The sequence below is a fragment of the Pelodiscus sinensis genome, unplaced genomic scaffold (genome assembly GCF_049634645.1).
Source record: "Pelodiscus sinensis isolate JC-2024 unplaced genomic scaffold, ASM4963464v1 ctg192, whole genome shotgun sequence".
Lineage (NCBI taxonomy): Eukaryota > Metazoa > Chordata > Testudines > Trionychidae > Pelodiscus > Pelodiscus sinensis.
The window spans coordinates 22,366-45,637 of record NW_027465990.1 but is presented as its reverse complement, the minus strand read 5'-3'; the positions used below and the strand labels follow the sequence as shown (position 1 = coordinate 45,637).

Sequence of the window (23,272 nt, the reverse complement as noted above, 5' to 3'; positions counted from 1 at the left end):
TCCCAGCCCATGTCCCTGGGGCCGGGGACTTGATGTGCCCTGTGGGCACCGCCCGCCCGTGGTTGTCAGGAAGGCCCTGCCAGGGCCGCGCTTGTCCCTTCTCCAGTCCAAGCCCCCGGCCCTGCCCCCCACCTTTGGCCTTGGCTTGGCCCCTGCTGGGGGGGTCCCGTGCCAGCTGCGCCCCCATGTGGCAGCAGGGGCTGCGTCTGCTGGTGCCCGCTGGTGGGGAGGTCAAAGGTGCACAGCCTGGGCCTTGGCTCCATGGGACGGGGCAGCGGGTGCCCCCCGGCACAGCCCATGGAACGCTGGGCTGGAGAGCCCCCGCCCCACTCCCCCCGGGCTGCAATAGGGCAGTGCTGAGCCGATTAGCAAAGGCAGGTCGGTGAACGCTGCAGCCGACGCGCAGTCCCCTGCCCCCGCACGCACCCTGCCAGGGAATTTTTTAGCAGGCTGGCCAGCAGGGTCTGGGTCCTGCCCCCCACAGCTCTGCATTTGGAGTGGAGTGGAGCCGGGTGGGCAGCCCCGCTCAGTGCCGGCTCGCACGGGGTCTGGGAGCTCTAACCGCGCCCCCCCCCCCCCCCGGCCAGGGGCTGCTGCCACCCTGCACAGCTGCCTCTGTAGCAGCAGCAGCAGCACGGGGCGTGTGACGGCGCCGGGGACCCCGGCCCTGCAGCCAGATCGGATCCGCCGGCCGGTAGAGTAGGGCGGGTCATTGCTGCTGCGGATACAGCGCGGCCCGGGCGCCATGGGGACGGGGGAGCAGGGGGCAGGCAGCCCCAGGCCCCATGGGGGGACAGGCCCTGACCCCGCACTCGGCTCAGCCCCTTCTCTTCGTGTTTGCCCAGCCCAGACTGCCCCGCCCCCCTCAGCCCCGGCTCACTCAACCCCCAGGTCCCCCCCTTCCTTCCTTCACACCCTCCCCTGGCCAAGTGAGAAGTTGCTAGGCCAGGGCCTCCCCCCCCCCCCCCCGGGCAGTGCTACAGCCACCGGCCAGCAGGGGTCACCCACGGCCCAACTCGGCCCCCAGTGGATGCCCAGCCAGAGGGTGTACAGCCCCCCCCCTCCCCCCGGGCAGTGCTACAGCCACCGGCCAGCAGGGGTCACCCACGGCCCAACTCGGCCCCCAGTGGATGCCCAGCCAGAGGGTGTACAGCCCCCTCCCCCCCCCCCCGACACGGGGCGCCAGGCAGCGGGTCTGCCAAGGGAGCTGGTTTTCAAAGTGGCTCCCCTTGCGGCCCAGCCCCCGCCCCAGCTGCTGTGTCGGATCCAGCGCGGGGCGGCTAGGGGGGCCCTGCCCGCCCCCAAGTGCTAGAGACTAGTCGAGTGACAAGTCCCGAGGTTAATCGACTGTTCAGCTAACTGATACTTAACGGCCTTCGTCCCCACTTGTATCGCCAGCCCGGGTCGGCCCGGCCCCCTCCTCCCGCTGCGACCCTCTGCCAGACAGCTGCTGGCCCCAGCCCCCAGGCAGCCACCCGGTGCCCAGAGCCAGGAATAGCTCCGGCGCCCCTGGGGCCTGGCTCAGCAGGAACCATTCCCACCGTTTTTGGCTCCCCGCGCAGGCAGGAGGGGCCGGAGCCGACGGCGCTGGAGCTCATCCCGCAAAGCAGCCCAGCACCACCTCTGCCCCTGGCATCCCCTGCCACCCTGCCCGGCCCAGGGGCGCAGACGCTGCCCCGTTCTCCCGTGGGGCCGGCGGCCCCGTCACACCCAGCTCAGCGCAGGCCAGGGAGGGAACAGGCTGAGGGGCTCCCGGCAGGGGCTGGTGTGGCCCTGTTCTCTGGCCTGTGCCCCCCGGCACCCCTCTGCGAGGGCACCCAGCTCAGCGGGTCTCCCGGGCCAGTGCCCCGGTGCTGGCAGGGGGGCACCGCGGCCATGCTGGGTGAAGGTGACCCCGGGGCCGAGGCGCTGAGATAATGCGGCTGGGTGAGCTCATGACAAAGGCCCCCGGGTCACGTGGGCTGGGCCCACCTGTCTGCTCCCTGGGGCGGGGGGCTGCCCTACATAAAGGGCCGCGGCCACAGGCGCTCGGCCGCGCCCTGGAGAATGGAGCAGGCAGCCATGGAGCAGGGCGTGAAGTGGGCGACGGAGCTGATAGACCAGAAGCTGGCGCAGGAGCAGGAGGTGAGGGAGCTGCCAGGCAAAGCGCAGGGCCGGGGATGACGGAGCCCTGGTGGGGGGCAGGGACCTGGCCTGGGAGCTCTTAGCTCGGCTACTTCTGAGCTTGTGCCCGTCCCCGTGGCTCAGGCCCGTTGGCCACCACCCGACCTGCAACCTGGGGGCGCACGTCCCGTCTGCACTGGCCCCGTGCCGTGGGCTCAGCCCAGCCGGGGGGTGTTGGGAGGCTCTTGAAACGGAGGGCTGTGGGGCACAGGACCCCAGCAAGGGTGGGTGCAGCCCCACGGCGGGTGTCAGGCAGGGGTGGGGGGATCCTGGGCAGGACCCTCGGGGAGACGAGCTTTTGGGGTGGCCATGAGGAGTGAGCAGACCCCAATCGTGGGGCCCACGGGGATGTCAGAGCCACCTGGTCTCTTATGGGGCCAGGACTGACCGTGCCCAGGGATGGAGCGGTTGCCCTTGGCCCCGCTAGCTGAGCCCTGCCTGGGAGGTGGGTGGGTTAGGGTTAGGGCCAGCCCCCTGCCCACACCCTGCTGGCTTCTCCCCTTGCTTCCAGCAGCGCCCCAGCCAGGCCCCCGCGATGCCGCCTGCGGTGGGGCGAATGGACACACCGGAGCTGGAGGACGAGAAGCGCCGCGGCCCCATTCACTGGGGCATTGAGGGGCTCAAGGTATGTGGGCACGGCCCCCCCCCCGTGCCCGGCCCAGCTCACCCCCACGCCGGCGGGTCGCCCGGCCCAGCAGCCTGGGCCAGGAAGGAGGCTGGTCCCGGGGGCTCCGTGCAGGCGCTGGGCTCAGTGGGGAGCTGTCCCCCCGCCCTGGGCTCATCGCCCCCCATGGCCCGAGCAGCTGGAGCTGGAGCAGAGCTGGGGGGCGAGCCGCGGCATTCTGGAGGCGGCACCTGCCCAAGGCCTGTTGGGCTGACCAAGGGGCGGGGGTGGGACGGACAGATGGATCCTGGGTGCGAGACACCCTGGAGGGAGGGGGCAAGGGCTGCATGGACGGATGGACACCCTGGGGGTGAGGTGCGCTGGGGGCTGGATGGACAGATGGACCCTGGGGGTGGTGGCTGGTTGGACAGACCTTGGGGGCAGGGGGCTAGACAGACAGATGGACCCTGGGGACAGGGGCCAGGAGCTGGCTGGACAGACAGATTCTGGGGGTGGTGGCTGGTTGGACAGATCCTGGGTGCGGGGGCTGGATGGACGGACCTTGGGGGCAGGGGCATAGACAGACCCATGGACCCTGGGGACGGGGGCCAGGAGCTGGATGGACAGACAGATCCTGGGGGCCGTGGCTGGTTGGACAAATCCTGGGTGCGGGGGATGGATGGACGGACCTTGGGGGCAGGGGCCAGGAGCTGGCTGGACAGACAGATCCTGGGGGTGGTGGCTGGTTGGACAGATCCTGGGGGCCGTGGCTGGTTGGACAGACCTTGGGGGCAGGGGCAGGGGGCTAGACAGACAGATGGACCCTGGGGACGGGGGCCAGGAGCTGGATGGACAGACAGATCCTGGGGGTGGTGGCTGGTTGGACAGATCCTGGGTGCGGGGGCTGGATGGACGGACCTTGGGGGCAGGGGCCAGGTGGACGGATGGAGCTCAGGGATGGGAGCTGGATGGACAGGGGCAGGGACTTGTCGGACCCTGGGCAGGGGAGGGGAGCTGGACGGATGGACACTGGGGGGGCTGTGTCATGGTGTGACGGGGAGTCTGCGACCCTGCACCCCCATCCGCAGCCAGGCGTGCCCCGCAGCCAGCACAGGACGATGGGAAGACAGGAGCCAGGAGCAGGCAGTGATGTTCCTTTCGGGGAGAAGGGGTCCCGGCCCTACTCCCCCCTTCCTGCCCAAAGCCCTTTTCCTCCTTCTAGCCCAGCCGAGATGAACCCATCCCCCAGGCCCTACCGCCCAGCCTGGTGTCAGCCCCGCCTGCCCTTTGTCCTCCTTCCAGACCCAGGTGTTACCTGCTGTCACCGGGTCCTCAGGCCTGAGACGGAATGTACTTCCCCACACCCAGCCCCCCCCCCGCTCATTCAGATAGTGCAGCAGTGCCCGGGGAAACTGAGGCACGCACACAGTCACTAGGACAGTAGGAATCACACCCAGCACAATACAGCAAAGAGTGAACACAGGACTACAAGGCTACGTCTACACTGGCATGAATTTCCGGAAATGCTTTTAATGGAAAAGTTTTGTGTTAAAAGCATTTTTGGAAAATCGCGTCTAGATTGGCAGGATGTTTTTCCACAAAAGCACTTTTTCCAGAAAAGCGTCCGTGGCCAATCTAGACGCGCTTTTGCGCAAAAAAACCCCAATCGTCATTTTCGCGATCGGGGCTTTTTTGCGGAAAACAGTCCTGTGCTGTCTACACTGGCCCTTTTGCGGAAGTTTTCCGGAAAAAGACTTTTGCCCGAAGGGGAGCAGCAGTTTGTCCGGAGAAGCACTGATGATTTTACAGGAGAGCGTCAGTGCTTTTCCGGAAATTCAAGCGGCCAGTGTAGACAGCTGGCAAGTTTTTCCAGAAAAGCGGCTGATTTTCCGGAATAAGTTGCCAGTGTAGACACAGCCCAAGAGTGGACAGCACCCCCACTACATCGCAGGCTGGAGGGATGGACCCTGGGGGCAGGGATGGGGGGGCTGGACAGCTGGACCCTGCGGGCGGGGCTGGACGGACAGACGGACTCGGGGGCGGGTCTGCCCTGCCCTGCCCGCATTTGGATACAAACTTGCCTGCAGGCTGGCAGCTGCTCTCCCTGTGCCCCCAGCACAGGAGTGGGACTGGGCTGGGCGAGGCCACTCCATGCTGACACCTGTCTGTCTGGGGCTGGTCTCTGCCCCCCATGGCATATGATGTGGGGCACAGGATGGTCTGGGAGCAGACCTGCCCGGCTCGCTGTCTCAGGGGCACAGGCAGATGTTAAACACATGGGGCAGTGCCCCCCTCCCCCCCACCTCACAGCTTCCCTCCCTTGGGCCCACAATGCAACTGCCCGGGCAGCCAGGGCTGGGGCCAGGGCAGTGTGTGTTTCAGAGGGCCAGCCAGTAGGGGTTGGGACATCGGGGGGGGGGCAGTCTGGGGAGGTGGTTGGTCAGTGGGGGGGGACAGTCGGAGGGCATTGGGGTCAGTCAATCTGCAAGGGGAGCCAGATCTCTGGAGCAGGCATTTGGGGAGGGATCAGGACCGAGAAGTTGGTCAGAGCCAGGGAAGGGCCAAGCGGTTGGGGGGCAGGACCAGGGGGCAGGCAGAGGATCTGGGGGGCAGGACCAGGAGGTTTGTGGGGGGCAGGCTGTGGGTCAGGACCGGGGGTTTTGGGGGGCCATGTTGGGGTCCCCCCCATCCTGCATGTTAAAGCCAGGTGCTCCAGGGGAGGGCCCCAGGAGTCCGGTGCCCAGCGGGGTCTCCGTGTGGCTCCAGCGCTGCTTTGCCCCCTCTCTGCAGGCCCAGGGGCGGGAGCGGAAGAGCTCGCTGGACCTGCGCCGGGAGATCATTGACGTGGGCGGCCTCCAGTACCTCCTCGAGCTGCGCAAGAAGCGCAGGAAGCGCAGAGAGGAGAAGGCGGAGCCGGAGCCGGAGCCGGAACCGGAGCCGGAGGAGATTGTGAGGGGAGGGCTCGGGGAGAGGCAGAGTGGATGTGGGTCTGAGCCAGCCTGGCTGTGGGGCTGGCAGGCACCTGATGTTGACCAAAACGGTGGCTGCCCCTAGAGTATCCCCCCCCACAGTCCGAGCATGGAGCTGGCCTGTGGCCCTAAGCCGTGGTCTCCCCCTGCAGGTGGGCCCGGTGGAGGCGGAAGCGTTCCTGAGGGCTGCTGTGCAGGGCAAGATCCGCGTCATTGAGAAGTTCCTGGAGGACGGAGGCTCCCCTGACACCTGTGATGAGGTAACACCCCTCCCTCGCCCCGGCTCCTCCCTCCCCAGCCAGCCTGCCCCTGGGCAGAGCGCCTGGTGCCCACAGCAGCCTTTGGCACCCAGAGCTGCAGCCAAGAATTTGGGGCTGACCCATTGCTAGGGGCGGGGTGCAGGGAGCGACTGAGGGCTCTGGAAATGGGGCTCCCCCAGTCTGGCCCAGTCCCAGCCAGGCCAAACCCAGCGTGGTGATGTGAGGCCAGTCACCCGAAGCCAGTGGCCCTGGTTCTTCTGGGCCTCTTGGCACGTGGATACCGGGGGACATTGGCTGGCTTGGGTGCCCCTCTCCCCCAGACGGCGCCAGACCAGTTGGCCCCGTTTGCCCAGGGCCGCGGGATCTCGGAGCCCCGCTGGCCCAGGCCAGGCGCTGAGCAGGGCAGGACAGGTGGCCGCAGCTGCCTGGGGTGGTGCAGCCCGGCTGGCGGAGGGGGCTGCTCACGCCTGCGTCTCTGCCCCAGTTCCACCGCACGGCCCTGCACCGCGCCTCTCTGGAGGGGCACACGGAGATCCTGCAGAGACTGCTGGACCACGGCGCCACCGTGGACTTCCAAGACCGGGTGAGATGGGGCTCTCCCTGCCAGGAAGCAGCGATGCACCCAGCCTGGGTGGCACCGGGCCTGGCCCCCGGGCTGCCTCCTGGCCAATCCATCCAGCACCAGAGGAGCAAGAGGTGGCGGATGTGGGGCGGACAGCCCAGGGGAGCCCGGCATAGGGGCAGGCGGTACCACGCTGCTGCCCCACAGCTCCCGCGCCGGCCCCACTGTTCTCGCCTCGGCCTGCTGCTGCCCCACGGCAGGGAATCCCCAGGCCTGGAAGGGGCAGAGCAACCAGCCTCTCCCCCTGCCCCATGTCCCCATCAGTTAGCACGGCCCCCATCCCTCTGCAGCTCCCGGGATGGCCCACAGGGCCCTGAGCTGGCAGAGCCGCGGGGAAGAGTGACGGGGGGAGGGGGAGCTGGACCCTCCAGCAGCCCCGTGTGCTGAGTCCCGCAGGCCGGGCTGGGGGCTGCTCTCGGGCGCCCGCCCACTGCTCTGCCTCCAGCTGCCGCGGGGCCTAAGGCAAACGCTGGGGTGGGGAGAGCCCTGCCAGGGCTGCCACCGGGGCACAAGGGGCAGGTGCCTGGGCCCCAGCAGCTTCCAAGGGCCTGGGCTGCTGGGTACCAGCACCGCAGCCGCGACAGCCCCCGGCCCTTTAAATCACCGCTGGAGCCCGGGCAGTGAGGAACAGTGGCCCCAGCCCCGCCCATTCTGCCCAAGACCCTGCCCCTTCCAGGGCCCCCCACCTTGCCATGGCCCCCCACAACCCCGCTAGCATTGCCCCTGCTCTTGGTGCCTGTCACGGGGTGCGGGGGAGACCCCGGGCCCTGCCCCCCCCCCCACACAGCCGGAGGGGACTCTCAGGCGGCAGGTAGAAGAGAAGGGTTATTGGCTCCCAGGGACAGGGCGTAGCTCAGACTTGTTACAGGAACCAGGACCATCAGGACACTCCACCTCGGGGAGGGGGGGCCCAGAGCCCCAGCCCCCCAGGCTAGCTAGGCTCCCTTCTCCCCCGCCCCGTCCAACTGGCTGCATCCCCCTAGGATCAGGTGCCAGGCCGGCCTGGGCCAGTCCCTACCTGCGTCCCTCAGGAGTGCTCCCCCAGGGCTCCCACCCCCGCTGGGCAGCGCACCCCCAACCCGCCTCCCTCCTGGCAGAGCAGGCGGGACTCGGTCACCCGGGAGCCAGCGATGCAGCCGGCGGGAATACGGGACCCGGCCCCACCGCGTCACGGGGGTGGCCCCCGGGGAGGGAGCTCCGCCCGAATGGCTGCTCGTCCGCAGAGGCGGGGCAGCGAGGCTGGCAGCCAATCAGAGGGCTTCCCCGGGGCGCGGGTCTCTGACCAGGGCTCTTGCTGGTGCAGCTGGACTGCACGGCCGTGCACTGGGCCTGCCGGGGCGGGCACCTGGACGCAGTGAAGCTGCTGCAGGACCGAGGTGCCGACCTCAACCTGAAGGATAAGGTGAGGGCGGGGGGGTATGGCCGGCACAGAGGGGCAGCGGAGGTGGGGCTGGGGGAGGGGCCTGGACTGTGGCAGGTGGGTTGAGAAGGGACAGGGGTGGGGTGGGAGCAGGGCCATAGAGGTGGATAGAGATGGGATGAAGCAGGGTGTCACGGCTGTGGTAGTGGGGTAGGGGTGGGGTGGGTGAGTAGGGGACACGGGGGCACAGCTGGAGGCAGGGCTGTGGCAGTGAGGGGTGGGGAAGGGCTGTGGCAGTGGGGCAGGGCTGTGGCAGTGGGGGGGTGGGCTGTGGTAGTGGGGCGGGGCTGGGGGCACAGCGGGGGGCAGGGCTGTGGCAGTGCGGGGTGGGGGAAGGGCTGTGGCAGTGGGGCGGGGCTGGGGGCACAGCGGGGGGCAGGGCTGTGGCAGTGGGGGGTGGGGGAAGGGCTGTGGCAGTGGGGCAGGGCTGTGGCAGTGGGGGGTGGGGGAAGGGCTGTGGCAGTGGGGCAGGGCTGGGGGCACAGCGGGGGGCAGGGCTGTGGCAGTGGGGCAGGGCTGGGGGCACAGTGGGGGGCAGGGCTGTGGCAGTGGGGGGTGGGGGAAGGGCTGTGGCAGTGGGGCAGGGCTGGGGGCACAGCGGGGGGCAGGGCTGTGGCAGTGGGGGGTGGGGCAAGGGCTGTGGTAGTGGGGCGGGGCTGGGGGCACAGCGGGGGGCAGGGCTGTGGCAGTGGGGGGTGGGGGAAGGGCTGTGGCAGTGGGGTGGGGGAAGGGGTGTGGCAGGGGGGCAGGGCTGGGGGCAAAGTGGGGGCAGGGCTGTGGCAGTGGGGGGTGGGGGAAGGGCTGTGGCAGTGGGGCAGGGCTGTGGCAGTGGGGGGTGGGGGAAGGGCTGTGGCAGTGGGGCAGGGCTGGGGGCACAGCGGGGGGCAGGGCTGTGGCAGTGGGGGGTGGGGGAAGGGCTGTGGCAGTGGGGCAGGGCTGGGGGCAAAGTGGGGGGCAGGGCTGTGGCAGTGGGGGGTGGGGGAAGGGCTGTGGCAGTGGGGTGGGGGAAGGGGTGTGGCAGGGGGGCAGGGCTGTGGCAGTGGGGGGTGGGAGAAGGGCTGTGCAGTGGGGCGGGGCTGGGGGCACAGCGGGGGGCAGGGCTGTGGCAGTGGGGGGTAGGGGAAGGGCTGTGGCAGTGGGGCAGGGCTGGGGGCAAAGTGGGGGGCAGGGCTGTGGCAGTGGGGGGTGGGGGAAGGGCTGTGGCAGTGGGGTGGGGGAAGGGGTGTGGCAGGGGGGCAGGGCTGTGGCAGTGGGGGGTGGGAGAAGGGCTGTGCAGTGGGGCGGGGCTGGGGGCACAGCGGGGGGCAGGGCTGTGGCAGTGGGGGGTGGGGAAGGGGTAGTGGCCAGGCTCCTGCAGGCGGCCGGCTGACTTTCATTCAATGGGAGCTAACGCCACTGCCCCGGCCATGGGCAGCTCCTGAGCACCCCCCTGCACGTGGCAACCCGGACGGGGCGCGTGGACATCGTGGAGCATCTGATCAACACAGGGGTGGATGTGAACTCCCGGGACAGGGTAAGCACCCCCAGGAGCCGTGCCTGTACCCACGGGGTCTGGCCCTCAGCCCCAGCAGCTGGGGAACCCCCAGGAACCAGGGCCCGGGCATCTGGCCCCCAGCGCCAGCAGCTGCGGGACCGGCAGGCCTGTACCAGCCCGCACTGACACTGCCCAGGGAGGGCAGGGCCCAAAGGGGGAGCAGAGCCCCCACCCTGGTGGCTAACACTGAAGTTAGACCCCCCCCCCCCCCCCAGGTCCCAGCCGCTGGCTCCTCAGCCCAGGCCGGGCGCAGGGCTCTGGCTGAGGGGCGGGGCGGGGCGGGGGGTCCCGGCAGCCCAGGCCGGGCGCAGGGCTCTGGCTGAGGGGCGGGGCGGGGCGGGGGCGGGGGGTCCCGGCAGCCCAGGCCGGGCGCAGGGCTCTGGCTGAGGGGCGGGGCGGGGGGGTCCCGGCAGCCCAGGCCGGGCGCAGGGCTCTGGCTGAGGGGCGGGGGGTCCCGGCAGCCCAGGCCGGGCGCAGGGCTCTGGCTGAGGGGCGGGGGGTCCCGGCAGCCCAGGCCGGGCGCAGGGCTCTGGCTGAGGGGCGGGGCGGGGGGGTCCCGGCAGCCCAGGCCGGGCGCAGGGCTCTGGCTGAGGGGCGGGGGGTCCCGGCAGCCCAGGCCGGGCGCAGGGCTCTGGCTGAGGGGCGGGGCGGGGCGGGGGGTCCCGGCAGCCCAGGCCGGGCGCAGGGCTCTGGCTGAGGGGCGGGGCGGGCGCAGGGCTCTGGCTGAGGGGCGGGGGGGGGGCGCCGTCCCCATTGCGGGGGTGCCGGGAGCCAGGCGCCTGGGACCCCGCGCTGCGTCCCTTGCAGGAGGGGGACAGCGCGCTGCACGACGCCGTGCGCCTCAGCCGCTACAAGATCATCAAGATGCTGATCCTGTACGGGGCGGACATGATGGCCCAGAACCTGGTGAGTGGCGCCCCGGCCGGGCGGGGGGGGGCCGTAGGGGCAGGGCTCAGCCCCAGAGCCGCCCAGCGGTACCCGGGGGGGGGGGCAGGTCCCGGCCCCGGGGCTCTCACACGGGGGGGCCGGAGGCGCTGGCTCCTCTCACCCCTGCCCCCCCCCTAGGAAGGAAGGACCCCCACGGACCTGGTGCAGCTCTGGCAGGCAGACACCCGGCAGGCGCTGGAGACAAAGGAGCCGGGCGAGCCGGAGGCCCGCGCCTGAGGGCCGGGGTGGGCGGCGCTGGGCCCACTGCACCCCCGGCTGCGGGGCCCTGTGAATAAAACCCAGCACACGAGAGCAGCGTCGGCGCCGGCACCTGCCATGGGGCTGCGGGGCAGGGATGACCCGGCTGGGCTGCGTCATCCCTGGGGTGCGGGGGAGCCTGGGTCTGTGCCCACCCTTGGGGTGGGGGAGGGAGTGCCCCTGTCACCTCAGGGGTGGGGGGGGGCCTGGGTCTGTGCCCTCCCTTGGGGTGGGGGAGGGAGTGCCCCTGTCACCTCAGGGGTGTGGGGGGGGCCTGGGTCTGTGCCCACCCTTGGGGTGGGGGAGGGAGTGCTCCTGTCACCTCAGGGGTGGGGGGGGCCTGGGTCTGTGCCCACCCTTGGGCTGGGGCAGGGGTGCCCCTCAGGGGCAGGCTGGGCAGGGCTGCCGTGGTTTCCTTGTGCTAGCCACACGCCCTGCCCCCCGTGGGCTCCGCTCGGGGCCCCACCCTGGGCCTGGGCCGTGCGAGGCGCCAGGCAGAGCAGGGAGTAGCCAGGCCCCCTGCCCACGGGGCCCACGGAGCTGCCATGCTGCTGCCATTCAGCCCCACAGTCCCAGCCCTTCCCACGACCCCCCCTTCTCATGGCGGGGCTGGGCAGCCGCACGGGGCCACAGATGTCAGACGAGGGGGCGGTGCCACTCCGCCAGGGGGGGAGGAGCTTGAGCCCCGCAGCCCCCCCAGGCCCGGGGGTCCCCGCCAGGGGGGGAGGGGCACTGCCTGGCTTAGCACAAGGCCCGCTGCCCAGAGGGGACCCCGACCCTGCCCCCGTCCCCAGCCGCCGGCCGCACAGGAGGGTTAGCGCTGCTCCGAGATCCAGGGGTCAGGGGCTGGCAGCTCAGCCCGCTCGGGGCAGGGGGGCACCGGCCCCTCAGCCCCCAGGACTCCGCCAGTCTCTTCCCTTCATGGCTGCCCCTGCCCAGACCGGGGACACCTCCCCCAGGTAGCCCCCCCTTCGGACACCCCTCCCCCAGGTAGCCCCCCCTTCGGACACCCCTCCCCCACATAGCCCGCCCTTCGGACACACCTCCCCCAGGTAGCCCCCCCTTCGGACACCCCTCCCCCAGGTAGCCCCCCCTTCGGACACCCCTCCCCCAGGTAGCCCCCTTCCCTTGCTCAGGTGAGAGGCCCCTGTCATGCTGGAGCTCACGGATGCAGGCCAGTGGGGTCGCCCCCAGCCCGAGCCTAGCGCCCAGCGAGAGGGCAGTCCCCCCCCCACATCACAGGGGGAACGAGCCGCCCGTCCCAGTCTCTGTTCATGCCGGGGCGACCCCCTGGGGATCGCCCTGAGCCGCGACCGGCAGAAATCCCAGAGGCCGCAGGCATGACTGGCCCCAGGAAACAAACCCAGAACGGGGTTTGTTCAGCCTGGAGAAGCACAGCGGGGGGGGGGGGGGGGGGGGGGGTTACAGCGAGGAAGGGGCCAGCCGCAGGGAGCCTTAGGCCGGGGGCAGAGCCGGGGGGGGGGGGTTACAGCGAGGAAGGAGCCAGCCGCAGGGAGCCTTAGGCCGGGGGGCAGAGCTGGGGGGGGGGGGTTACAGCGAGGAAGGGGCCAGCCGCAGGGAGCCTTAGGCCGGGGGCAGAGCCGGGGGGGGGGGGGTTACAGCGAGGAAGGGGCCAGCCGCAGGGAGCCTTAGGCCGGGGGCAGAGCGGGGGGGGGGGTTACAGCGAGGAAGGGGCCAGCCGCAGGGAGCCTTAGGCCGGGGGGCAGAGCTGGGGGGGGGGTTACAGCGAGGAAGGGGCCAGCCGCAGGGAGCCTTAGGCCGGGGGGCAGAGCTGGGGGGGGGGGTTACAGCGAGGAAGGGGCCAGCCGCAGGGAGCCTTAGGCCGGGGGCAGAGCCGGGGGGGGGGGGGTTACAGCGAGGAAGGGGCCAGCCGCAGGGAGCCTTAGGCCGGGGGCAGAGCGGGGGGGGGGGGTTACAGCGAGGAAGGGGCCGCCGCAGGGAGCCTTAGGCCGGGGGGCAGAGCCGGGGGGGGGGGGGTTACAGCGAGGAAGGGGCCGCCGCAGGGAGCCTTAGGCCGGGGGGCAGAGCCGGGGGGGGGGGGTTACAGCGAGGAAGGGGCCAGCCGCAGGGAGCCTTAGGCCGGGGGCAGAGCCGGGGGGGGGGGTTACAGCGAGGAAGGGGCCAGCCGCAGGGAGCCTTAGGCCGGGGGGCAGAGCCGGGGGGGGGTTACAGCGAGGAAGGGGCCAGCCGCAGGGAGCCTTAGGCCGGGGGGCAGAGCCGGGGGGGGGGTTACAGCGAGGAAGGGGCCAGCCGCAGGGAGCCTTAGGCCGGGGGGCAGAGCCGGGGGGGGGGGTTACAGCGAGGAAGGGGCCAGCCGCAGGGAGCCTTAGGCCGGGGGCAGAGCCGGGGGGGGGGTTACAGCGAGGAAGGGGCCAGCCGCAGGGAGCCTTAGGCCGGGGGGCAGAGCCGGGGGGGGGGTTACAGCGAGGAAGGGGCCAGCCGCAGGGAGCCTTAGGCCGGGGGGCAGAGCCGGGGGGGGGGGGTTACAGCGAGGAAGGGGCCAGCCGCAGGGAGCCTTAGGCCGGGGGGCAGAGCCGGGGGGGGGGGTTACAGCGAGGAAGGGGCCAGCCGCAGGGAGCCTTCGGCCGGGGGGCAGAGCCGGGGGGGGGGTTACAGCGAGGAAGGGGCCAGCCGCAGGGAGCCTTAGGCCGGGGGCAGAGCCGGGGGGGGGGGGTTACAGCGAGGAAGGGGCCAGCCGCAGGGAGCCTTAGGCCGGGGGGCAGAGCCGGGGGGGGGGGGTTACAGCGAGGAAGGGGCCAGCCGCAGGGAGCCTTAGGCCGGGGGGCAGAGCCGGGGGGGGGTTACAGCGAGGAAGGGGCCAGCCGCAGGGAGCCTTAGGCCGGGGGGGCAGAGCCGGGGGGGGGGGTTACAGCGAGGAAGGGGCCAGCCGCAGGGAGCCTTCGGCCGGGGGGCAGAGCCGGGGGGGGGGTTACAGCGAGGAAGGGGCCAGCCGCAGGGAGCCTTAGGCCGGGGGGGCAGAGCCGGGGGGGGGGGTTACAGTGAGGAAGGGGCCGCCGCAGGGAGCCTTAGGCCGGGGGGCAGAGCCGGGGGGGGGTTACAGCGAGGAAGGGGCCAGCCGCAGGGGAGCCTTAGGCCGGGGGGCAGAGCCGGGGGGGGGGGTTACAGCGAGGAAGGGGCCAGCCGCAGGGAGCCTTAGGCCGGGGGCAGAGCCGGGGGGGGGGGGGTCACAGCGAGGAAGGGGCCAGCCGCAGGGAGCCTTAGGCCGGGGGCAGAACCGACCCGGGGGCGTCTGGCGGGGTCTCGGACAATGGCCGCCCCGCCGGCGCGGGGGTGGTGACATCCGCTCTGCCAGGCGCCGGGGGCGGGCGGGAGGAGGGGGGTCGCGGGGCGCCGGAGCGGCTCCCGAGCTGTGGGGGGGTGACATCGGCTTCGTCAGGCGCAGGGCCCCGGGGAGCAGGACGGCAGCGCCCGAGCTCCAGCCGCCCCCGGCCGCCCCGAGCGTGTCTCAGCGCAGGAGCTGGTCCACGGAGAGCTCCGCCCCCCCCCCCACCCCCCCCGCTTCTCGGGAGCCTTCCCGGGGCTCGCGCTCCAGCTCTGGCCAGTCGCCTCCGCGCTGCTCCTGGACCCCCGGGGCTGAGCCTGCCACAGCGGGTCCCCCGGCGCCTGGCGCCCGCACTCACCCGGCAAGGCAGCTCCCGGGGCCTTCCCGAGTCAGGCGGCGCTCCCAGGAGACCCTGCAATGACAAAGGAGCCGTGTGGGCTGCCCCAGATGCCGCGGGACCCCAGGGGCCAGGCCAGCCTGGCGAGAGGGCCCGGGGGCTGCAGCTAGCTCTGGGGAGTGGGCGCGCCAGGTGCCGGTGCCAGCCATGCCCCAGTCTGCCCCCCCCGTGCAGCCCCTTTAAGGGAGAGGAGGGGCTGCGCGACTTTGGCTCTAGCCGCCTGGCCAGCTGCTGGGGGGGGAGGCCGGGGCTGCCTAGAGACACGGGGGGGCTGATCCTGAGCAAGGCCAATCAGCTGCCCCCTCCTCCCCCCCGCGCTGGCACAGGGCCCCCTGCCTGCCTCGCCCCCCGCCAGCCCGTCAATCATTAACAGCCCCTGGGGCAGCAGCGCAGAGCCCAAGGCCAGGCCCCGCCATGGCGCAGCCCCGCGGAGCCCTGGGCCCCCTCAGGCTGGGACTGGCGGCCCTGCGCTGTCGCCCCTTCGGGCGGGGCCGGGGGCTCAGCACCCCGGCCCCGCCGGGGACCCGGCTCGACCTGCGGGGCATCTTCCCCCCGCTCCCCACCCCCTTCAACCGCCCAGGCGGAGGTGGCGCACGGCCGGCTGGAGGAGAACCTGCGCCGCTACGCCCCCCGTCCCCTTGCGAGGTGAGGCCCTGCCTGGCGCCGCGCTCGGGGCGCCCCCCTCTGCGCAGCAGCGCCTGGAGAGCCCGGTGCTCCTCCGCCCCGCACCACGACCCGCCGGGGGTTACCCCCGGGCCAGGGCCTGCGGGCTGCAGCTAGCTCTGGGGAGGGGGCCGCGGGGCAGCCGAGTGCCAGCCAGGCCTCAGATAGGGCGTGTCTCCTCCCCCCCCGCCAGCTGGCCTGGGGCCCGTCTGGCCCTGTCCTTCCCCACACCCCACTAAGCGCCCCCCTGCTCCCCTCCTGCCTGCCAGGCCTGTGGGGGGCTCTGGCGCCCTGTGGGGCAGGGTAGCAGGCTCAGCCCAGCAGGTGGGCAGCACCAGGGGAAGCCAGGCCCGTTCCTGCCTCACGCTGGCCCCTTCCCCCCGTGGGGCTGGGCAGGCGTGAGGGGGGTGCGTGCCCCAGACCAGGGCAGCGTGTGGGCAGGAACGCCTTTGGCTGGGACCCAGCTCCCTACAGCGGGGGCGAGTGGCCAGGGCCAGTCGTGGGGAGACTGTCTGGATCAACGGGCCGCTCAGCCCCCCACCCCCGCCCCCCAGCGCACTGCCAATGAGCTCAGCCCCCCACCCCACCCTCCCAGCGCAACTGCCAGTGAGCTCAGCCCCCCACCCCCGCCCCCCAGCGCACTGCCAGTGAGCTCAGCCCCCACCACCCCGCCCCCCAGCGCACTGCCAGTGAGCTCAGCCCCCCACCCCGCCCCCCAGCGCACTGCCAATGAGCTCAGCCCCCCACACTGCCCCCCAGCGCACTGCCAATGAGCTCAGCCCCCCACCCCGCCCCCCAGCGCACTGCCAGTGAGCTCAGCCCCCCACACACTGCCCCCCAGTGCACTGCCAATGAGCTCAGCCCCCCACACCACCCCCCCAGTGCACTGCCAATGAGCTCAGCCCACAGTAGCACCTGCCAGCCTCCCCACAAGCTCCCCCCCCCGGTTCCCACTCGGGCAGGGGCTGTGCACATGCTGCACCTGCTGCTGGGTCTGGGCCAGGCTGGTCTCAGCTCCCCTGGGGTCGACCCGGCTCCGTGCCCCCCTGGCTGTGTTGGGCCCAGGCTCTCCCTGGCCCTGAGAGCAGCAGGCAGGCCCGGTGCTTCCCTCACAATGACCCCTCACTGGTGACCCGGGCGCTGCCAGGGCGGGGGCTGGGCTATGGCTCTGCTGTCCCATGAGCCCCGGCCCCCGGCTCTCACCATGCCCTGACCAGAGCCATGGGCTCGGCCAGGCCCTCGTGCTACTGGAAGGTGGCCCTGGCACTGGGGGCCGCCCTGCTGCTGGGGGCTGGCACCCTGCTACTGTGGAGGTGGAGGAGGGGCTCTGCAGGGGGGTGGCCCCAGCACTGGCTCCGGCTCCGGCACCATCTCCGGCATTGGCTCCAGCACTGGCTCCGACTCCAGCACCATCTCCGGCACTGGCTCCAGCATGGGCTCTGGCTCCAGCATGGGCTCTGGCTCCAGCACCATCTCCAGCTCCAGCACGGGCTCTGGCTCCAGCACCATCTCCAGCTCCGGCTCCAGCTGCAGCTCCAGCGCTGGCTCTGGCTCCACACTGGATCAGGTCATACTACAGCTGCTTCCCTGAGGAGAGTGAGGCAGCGGGGGCAGAGGAGAGGCCCACGGGGCACTGGAGGGGCCTGGCAGCACCTGGAGGACAGGGACCAGGGCAGCATCACGGAGCAGAGCCGGGACACCGAAGCCCCGAGGAGGCGCCTGACCGAGGCCCTGCTGCTGCGTGCCGTCTCCTGCCACCTCAGTTGCCAGGCCGCCCCTGGCACGCTCCTGGGCACGGAGGCAGTGAGCGCCAGGCTGCGGGCACACGCCCTCATCCAGCGAGGCAGTACCACGGCTGCTGCCACCTACCCCATCCACTCCAGGCTGGCCCAGGGGCCTGTGGCAGGCTCTGCCCTGCGGGCGCCCCCTCCCTGACGGGCCCCTACCCCCTGCACGGGCATGGCAGCAAGGAGGGCCGGGGCAGTCGCTCGTCGGACCCGCGACCAGCGTCCCAGCAGGGCAAGGAGCAAGTGGCAGAGGCAGCCAAGGCAGTGCCCCCCTACCCAGCACCCACCCGGAGCCAGCTCCTTGCCCCAGGCACGCCCACGAGCTCCAGAGCACGGGCGCCCCTGTGAGGGCAGCGGCGAGCCGCAGTGCCCAGCCGGGGGCAATAAACGCTTTGCGAGCATCCCTGCGTGGGGCGATTTGTGCGGGTGATGGAAGGCGGAGCAGGGGGCGGGGGCGGAGGAGGCCGTGTGCTCTGGTACCGCTGGGCCCTCCAGTGCCTCCTCCCAGCTCTGCCACTGCGCGTGGGCGACCGTGGGCCAGCCACTGCCCCCGGCTGGGCCCCCCTTGCCTCGGTGGGTCTGCAGGGCAGGGCCCGCGATGGTCACAGCCCTTAGGGTGGCCAGGAGCCTGTGGCGCCCCACAGTGCACCGGGCTCCGTCGAGCGCCCGAGGGGCTGGCCCGTGCCCTGCAGTCAGGCTGGTGCTGGAGCAGCGGGGTGAAGCCGGACGGAGCCAAGGGGGCCTGGGGACTGGCTGGGGGTCAGGGCTGTAGGCAGAGCCCAGCCCTTGGCGGTCGGGAGGCGGGGGCCAGGGCTGGTGTGGGCAGGGCTAGATGCAGTCTGGCAGCTGGGAGAGGCCGGGGGGGGGGGGGGGGCTGTCACCAGCCTGGCCTGCAGCTTGGGGGAGGGGGGATTTGTAGACCACTGGTGCCCGGGTTCACCTGCCCTGGCAGGACCCTTGGGGAAAGGCCCCATGGAGGGCACAGGCATCCCGCCCCCCTCCGCCCCCAGGGGAGAAGGACGGATGCTCCCAGGGGCCGGGTACCACCCTCCATGGAACCCGCCCTGGGCAGGACCCCACCCCAGCCGTGTGCGCCTCTTGCAGGGTTTGTGGTGCAGGGCTCCAGCGGCGAGTGCCCCTACCTGACGCCCCAGGAGCGGCTGGCCGTGGTGAGCCGCGTGCGCCAGGCCCTGCCCAGGGACAAGCTGCTGCTGGCCGGCTCGGGCTGCGAATGTGAGCGGAGGGCGCGGGGGCGGGTACCATGGCCAGAGGGCCTGCCCCATAACTCCCTTCCCCCGCCCAGGGCCCTGCGGGATGGCGTGCTGGTGGCCTTGGGGATCTTTCCAGGGCCCCTGCCCCTTCCTCCCCCAGGCCTGGGGTCCACCCCCCCATCCTCCTTCCCCCCTATGCCTGGGCCCTGCCCCCACCATCCTCCTGCCCCCTGCCTGGGCCCCAACCCCCCCATCCTCCTGCCCCCTGCCTGGGCCCCGACGTCCCCATCCTCCTGCCCCCCCGCCTGGGCCCCAACCTCCCCCATCCTCCTGCCCCCCCGTGCCTGGGCCCCAACCCCCCCATCCTCCTGCCCCCTGCCCTGCCCCGCACCCATGGCTCGCCGTGGGGCTGGCGGGGGCCCCACACTGACCTCCCCCTCGCCCTCCCCAGCCACGCAGGCCACCATTGCGCTGACCGGCAGCATGGCCGAGGCGGGCGCTGACGCCGCCCTGGTGGTCACCCCCTGCTACTACCGGGGTGCGATGACCGCCCCAGCCCTGATCCACCACTACAGCCAGGTACGGGCAGAGCCCCCGGCCACGAGCCGTGACGCTGGGGGCGGAGTCCTGGAGAAGGGGCGGGGCTTGTGAGGGGGAGGGGCCAGCACGAGGGCAGGGCCCTCCTCCGGGATGGGGGAGGGGAGCACCGCCAACTTCCCAAGTGTTTTGCAAGGAGGGAATTTCAGGTGGGCCTTGAAGTTCTTGCCCCTAGGGAATTCAAGCTGTCTGGTTGGCTGCCTGTCCCACAGTCCCGCCCCCTGGGGCTTAAACGTCCAATCGGAGCTCTCCCCTCAGCCACCAGCAGCCTCTTGGTGGGGAGGGGTAGCAAAGAGCCCAGTGGCTCTGGGGTGGGGGGGCAGCTCCAGCAAAGCCCCAGGGGCTGGGGGAAGGGCTAGAGCCGAGAGAGTGAAAGTCAGCCCCGTTGTTTATGTAGGCCCTACAGGAACCAGCCTGGCCATTGGTTATAGGCGGGCAGGGGGTGCCCAGCGCCCTGTTCTGTGTCCGCAGGTGGCTGATGCCTCGCCCATCCCCGTGGTGCTGTACAGTGTCCCAGCCAACACCGGCCTGGAGCTGCCCCCCGAGGCGGTCCTCACCCTGGCGCAGCACCCCAACATCGTGGGCCTCAAGGACAGCGGGGGGGATGTGAGTGGGGCCCTGCGCGGGGGGAGGGAATCCAGAGGCCTTTACCCCCCCAGCTGGGCCAGGGGCTCACCTGGAGAGTGGGGCAGGGCGGGGCTGTGGTGAGACCTTGCGCCTGCTCCACATTGGTGGGCTACAGCCCCCATCACCCCTACCCCCCACTTCCACCTCCCTGCCTCTGTGGCCAGTGTGACTGTCCTCAGCAGGGTCCAGGGCCACCAACCCCAGCAGTCAGGTAGGGAAACTGAGGCACAGAACAGTGCAGGGAAAGACCTCACCTCAGCACCAAGAAACCAGGAGTCCTGGCTCCCCCGCACCCGAGCACCAGCCCCGGCGCTGCTCTGGGGGCGACCTCCTCGCTGCAGGCGGGTTGTTTGTGTAGGGCCTACTCTAAAGCGTATAGTGGCGCTGGCCCCGGGGAGCCCTCAGCTGAGCTCCACCATGAGTGCTTGGGGCCCCGGGGCCTGGGCTGTGCAGGACGCTCTGTGTCTCCTCAGATCACCCGCCTGGGCCTGATTGTCCACAAGACGCGGGCAGAGCAGTTCCAGGTACTGGTGGGATCAGCCGGCTTCCTGCTGGCTGGCTACGCCGTAGGTAGGGGCCCGCTCCTCTGGCGTGTGACACCTGGGCCCTGCTGGGGGTCCTTGGGGCTGCGGGGGGGGCGTGGGAGGGGGTGGCTGCAGCAGCTGGGCAGGGTCGAGGGGCTGAGGTGGGGTTGGGGTGCTGCAGGCTGTGGGGGCACTGGGAGGATGGGAGTAGGGTGCCGGGGTGCAGGATGAGGGCACAGGGGGCAGGACATTAAGCTGCCTTGTGTGCTCTGCTCCCAGGTGCCTGTGGGGGCATCTGTGCTCTCGCTAATGTCCTGGCAGCCCCCCTCTGCCAGCTGGAGCGCCTGTGCCAGGAGGGACGCTGGCAAGAGGCCCGGGACTTGCAGCTCCGGCTCATTGAGCCCAACGCGGCGGTAAGAGCGGCGCTCGCTGCCATGGGGGTGCAGGGCACAGTCCGGGCAGGGCAGCTAGGGTCGGGAGCGAGGGGCACCGGGAGGGCCGGGCTGGGGGGGGGGGCACCGGCAGGGGGTGTGGGTCGGGAGCGAGGGGGCACCGGCAGGGCTGAAAGGGGCGGGGCTGGCAGGGGGTGTGGGTCGGGAGCGAGGGGCACTGGGAGGGCCGGGCTGGGGGGGGGGGCACCGGCAGCGGGTGTGGGTCGGGAGCGAGGGGCACCAGCAGGGCTGAGAGGGGCAGGGCTGGCAGGGGGTGTGGGTCGGGAGCGAGGGGCACTGGCAGGGCTGGAGGGGGGCACCGGCAGGGGTGTGGGTCAGGAGCGAGGGGCACCGGCAGGGCTGGGGGGGGCACCGGCAGGGGGTGTGGGTCAGGAGCGAGGGGGCACTGCAGGGCTGGGGCTGGGGGGCCCACCGCAGGGGGTGTGGGTCGGGAGTGAGGGGCACCGAGAGGGCCAGGCTGGGGGGGGCACCGGCAAGGGGTGTGGGTCGGGAGCTAGGGGCACCGGGAGGGCTGGGCTGGGGGGCCACCGGCAGGGGGTGTGGGTCGGGAGCGAGGGGCACCGGGAGGGCCGGGCTGGGGGGGGGGGGCACCGGCAGGGGGTGTGGGTCGGGAGCGAGGGGCACCGGCAGGGCTGAGAGGGGCGGGGCTGGCAGGGGGTGTGGGTCGGGAGCGAGGGGCACCGGCAGGGCTGATAGGGGCGGGGCTGGCAGGGGGTGTGGGTCGGGAGCGAGGGGCACCGGCAGGGCTGAGAGGGGCGGGGCTGGCAGGGGGTGTGGGTCGGGAGCGAGGGGGCACCAGCAGGGGGTGTGGGTCGGGAGCGAGGGGCACCGGCAGGGCTGAGAGGGGCGGGGCTGGCAGGGGGTGTGGGTCGGGAGCGAGGGGCACCGGCAGGGCTGAGAGGGGCGGGGCTGGCAGGGGGTGTGGGTCGGGAGTGAGGGGCCACCGTCAGGGCTGGGCTGGGGGCACCAGCAGGGGGTGTGGGTCGGCAGCGAGGGGCACCGGGAGGGCCGGGCTGGGGGCCACCAGCAGGGGGTGTGGGTCGGGAGTGAGGGGCACCAGCAGGGGGGTGTGGGTCGGGAGCGAGGGGCACCGGCAGGGCTGAGAGGGGCGGGGCTGGCAGGGGGTGTGGGTCGGGCAGCGAGGGGCACCGGGAGGGCCGGGCTGGGGGCACCGGCAGGGGGTGTGGGTCGGGAGCGAGGGGCACCGGCAGGGCTGAGAGGGGCGGGGCTGGCAGGGGGTGTGGGTCGGGAGCGAGGGGCACCGGCAGGGCTGAGAGGGGCGGGGCTGGCAGGGGGTGTGGGTCGGGAGCGAGGGGCACCGGCAGGGCTGAGAGGGGGCGGGGCTGGCAGGGGGTGTGGGTCGGGAGCGAGGGGCCACCGTCAGGGCTGGGCTGGGGGCACCGGCAGGGGGTGTGGGTCGGCAGCGAGGGGCACCGGCAGGGGGTGTGGGGTCGGCAGCGAGGGGCACCGGGAGGGCCGGGCTGGGGGGGGAGGGCCGGGCTGGGGGGGGCACCGGCAGGGGGTGTGGGTCGGGGAGTGAGGGGCCACCGGCAGGGCTGGGCTGGGGGCACCGGCAGGGGGTGTGGGTCGGCAGCAAGGGGCACCGGCAGGGGGTGTGGGTCGGGAGTGAGGGGCCACCGGCAGGGCCGGGCTGGGGGCACCGGCAGGGGGTGTGGGTCGGGAGCGAGGGGGCACCGGCAGGGCTGAGAGGGGCGGGGCTGGCAGGGGGTGTGGGTCGGGAGCGAGGGGCACCGGCAGGGCTGAGAGGGGCGGGGCTGGCAGGGGGTGTGGGTCGGCAGCGAGGGGCACCGGCAGGGCTGAGAGGGGCGGGGCTGGCAGGGGGTGTGGGTCGGCAGCGAGGGGCACTGGCAGGGCCGGGGCTGGGGGCACCGGCAGGGGGTGTGGGTCGGCAGCGAGGGGCACCGGCAGGGGGCACGGGGCGGTGAGGAGCGGGAAGAGGGGCAGGCCAGGGAGGGGATACAGCCCCGGGCAGCGGACGCTGCGGAGGCTGGGGGGCAGCCCAGGCCCTCACGGCGGCTCTGGCTTCCGCAGGTCACCCGCAAGTTTGGGATCCCGGGGCTGAAGCAGGCCATGGAGTGGTTCGGGTTCCACGGCGGCCCCTGCCGAGCCCCCTTGCGCCCCGCTGAGCGAGGCCCAGGTGCAGGAGCTGCGCCGAGACTTCAGCGCCAATGGCTGGCTGTGAAGGGGCCCCCACCTCCTCACCCAGGGCAGGGTGCAGCCAGTGCCAGCCCCCCCCCCCCCCCCACGCTCCTTGCGGCTGGGCAGAGCAGCAATGGGGTGGATCCCTGGGTCCCTGCAGCCCCCGTCACGTCCCCCACAGGGGCACCAGGCTCGGGGACAGGCCCGGCGACCGGTGCCAAGACCCCAGGGGGCTGGCCAGGAAGGAAATGCCCTTTGACCCTTGGCAGCACGGTTCTGCTCTCACAAGCTCCAGGCTGCAGGCGCCCCTGGGGGAGCCGTGCCCCGCAAGCTGGGGTGCCAGTTAGCCTGACGCAGGGGCAGGGGGCACAGCTAGCCCCTGGCCCTGGCTCTGGCTGCCAGGGGAAAGCCACCAGCTGCTGCCCCCTGCAAGTTGCCGGAGCTGAAGGCTGCTGCAGCGGCTCCCCGGTCCCTGCTTACTCCACGGGCTGGCTCCGTGGGCATCCTGGGGCAGCCCCAGGACACCCGCAGCCTGTGCCCCCCAGCAGAGCCCACGGGGCAGCTGGGACCTGGCCAGGGCAGGAGCCGGGCAGCCCTGTGCCCGCTGGCACCCAGCCGCGCCCCCTCACGGTCAATAAACCCCCAGTTCCGCACTGCGCCCGTCTCCTCTCCCTGGGCACAGTCAAGGGGCAGGGTGCCCACGCAGGCCTGGCACACGGGGCTTTAGTCTGAGCAGCGCCCATCCCCAGCCAGTGGGGGCCTCCAGAGCTGCCAAGGCCAGCGCCTCCGAAAG

At 72.3% G+C, this 23,272-nt stretch overlaps 2 protein-coding genes across 5 annotated transcripts; both read left to right on the top strand.

The window, feature by feature from the left end:
• Positions 1-1,751: 1,751 nt before the first annotated feature.
• ANKRD2 (ankyrin repeat domain 2) lies at positions 1,752-10,809 on the top strand. Of its 4 annotated transcripts, none has more exons than XM_075917761.1 (9): positions 1,752-2,124; positions 2,675-2,788; positions 5,558-5,716; positions 5,889-5,996; positions 6,481-6,579; positions 7,922-8,020; positions 9,453-9,551; positions 10,380-10,478; positions 10,642-10,809. In XM_075917761.1, the coding sequence occupies exons 1-9, from the start codon at positions 2,047-2,049 to the stop codon at positions 10,789-10,791; spliced, it is 1,005 nt and encodes a 334-aa protein (XP_075773876.1). In that variant the 5' UTR covers positions 1,752-2,046; the 3' UTR covers positions 10,792-10,809. The 4 variants fall into 4 exon arrangements, with proteins under 4 accessions (XP_075773876.1, XP_075773877.1, XP_075773875.1 ...); XM_075917762.1 differs by having other exon boundaries at positions 10,638-10,809; XM_075917760.1 differs by having other exon boundaries at positions 2,678-2,788; positions 10,380-10,809.
• A 3,640-nt stretch (positions 10,810-14,449) lies between these two features.
• On the top strand, positions 14,450-22,637 carry HOGA1 (4-hydroxy-2-oxoglutarate aldolase 1). Its single transcript, XM_075917765.1, is given in 9 exon segments — positions 14,450-15,028; positions 15,030-15,083; positions 17,994-18,141; positions 18,571-18,698; positions 19,188-19,322; positions 19,817-19,913; positions 20,147-20,280; positions 22,372-22,458; positions 22,460-22,637. Coding segments are annotated over 9 exon segments (1,002 nt in total). The 5' UTR covers positions 14,450-14,872; the 3' UTR covers positions 22,523-22,637.
• The last annotated feature ends 635 nt before the right edge of the window (positions 22,638-23,272 follow it).

Bases quoted from the DNA above. Each gene is read 5' to 3' on its own strand.
- ANKRD2 (XM_075917759.1), top strand. From the start codon at position 2,047: ATGGAGCAGGCAGCCATGGAGCAGGGCGTGAAGTGGGCGACGGAGCTG. The intron at 2,789-5,557 runs GTATGTGGGCAC...CCCTCTCTGCAG, and splicing joins GGGGCATTGAGGGGCTCAAG to GCCCAGGGGCGGGAGCGGAA. The intron at 6,580-7,921 runs GTGAGATGGGGC...TTGCTGGTGCAG, and splicing joins CCGTGGACTTCCAAGACCGG to CTGGACTGCACGGCCGTGCA.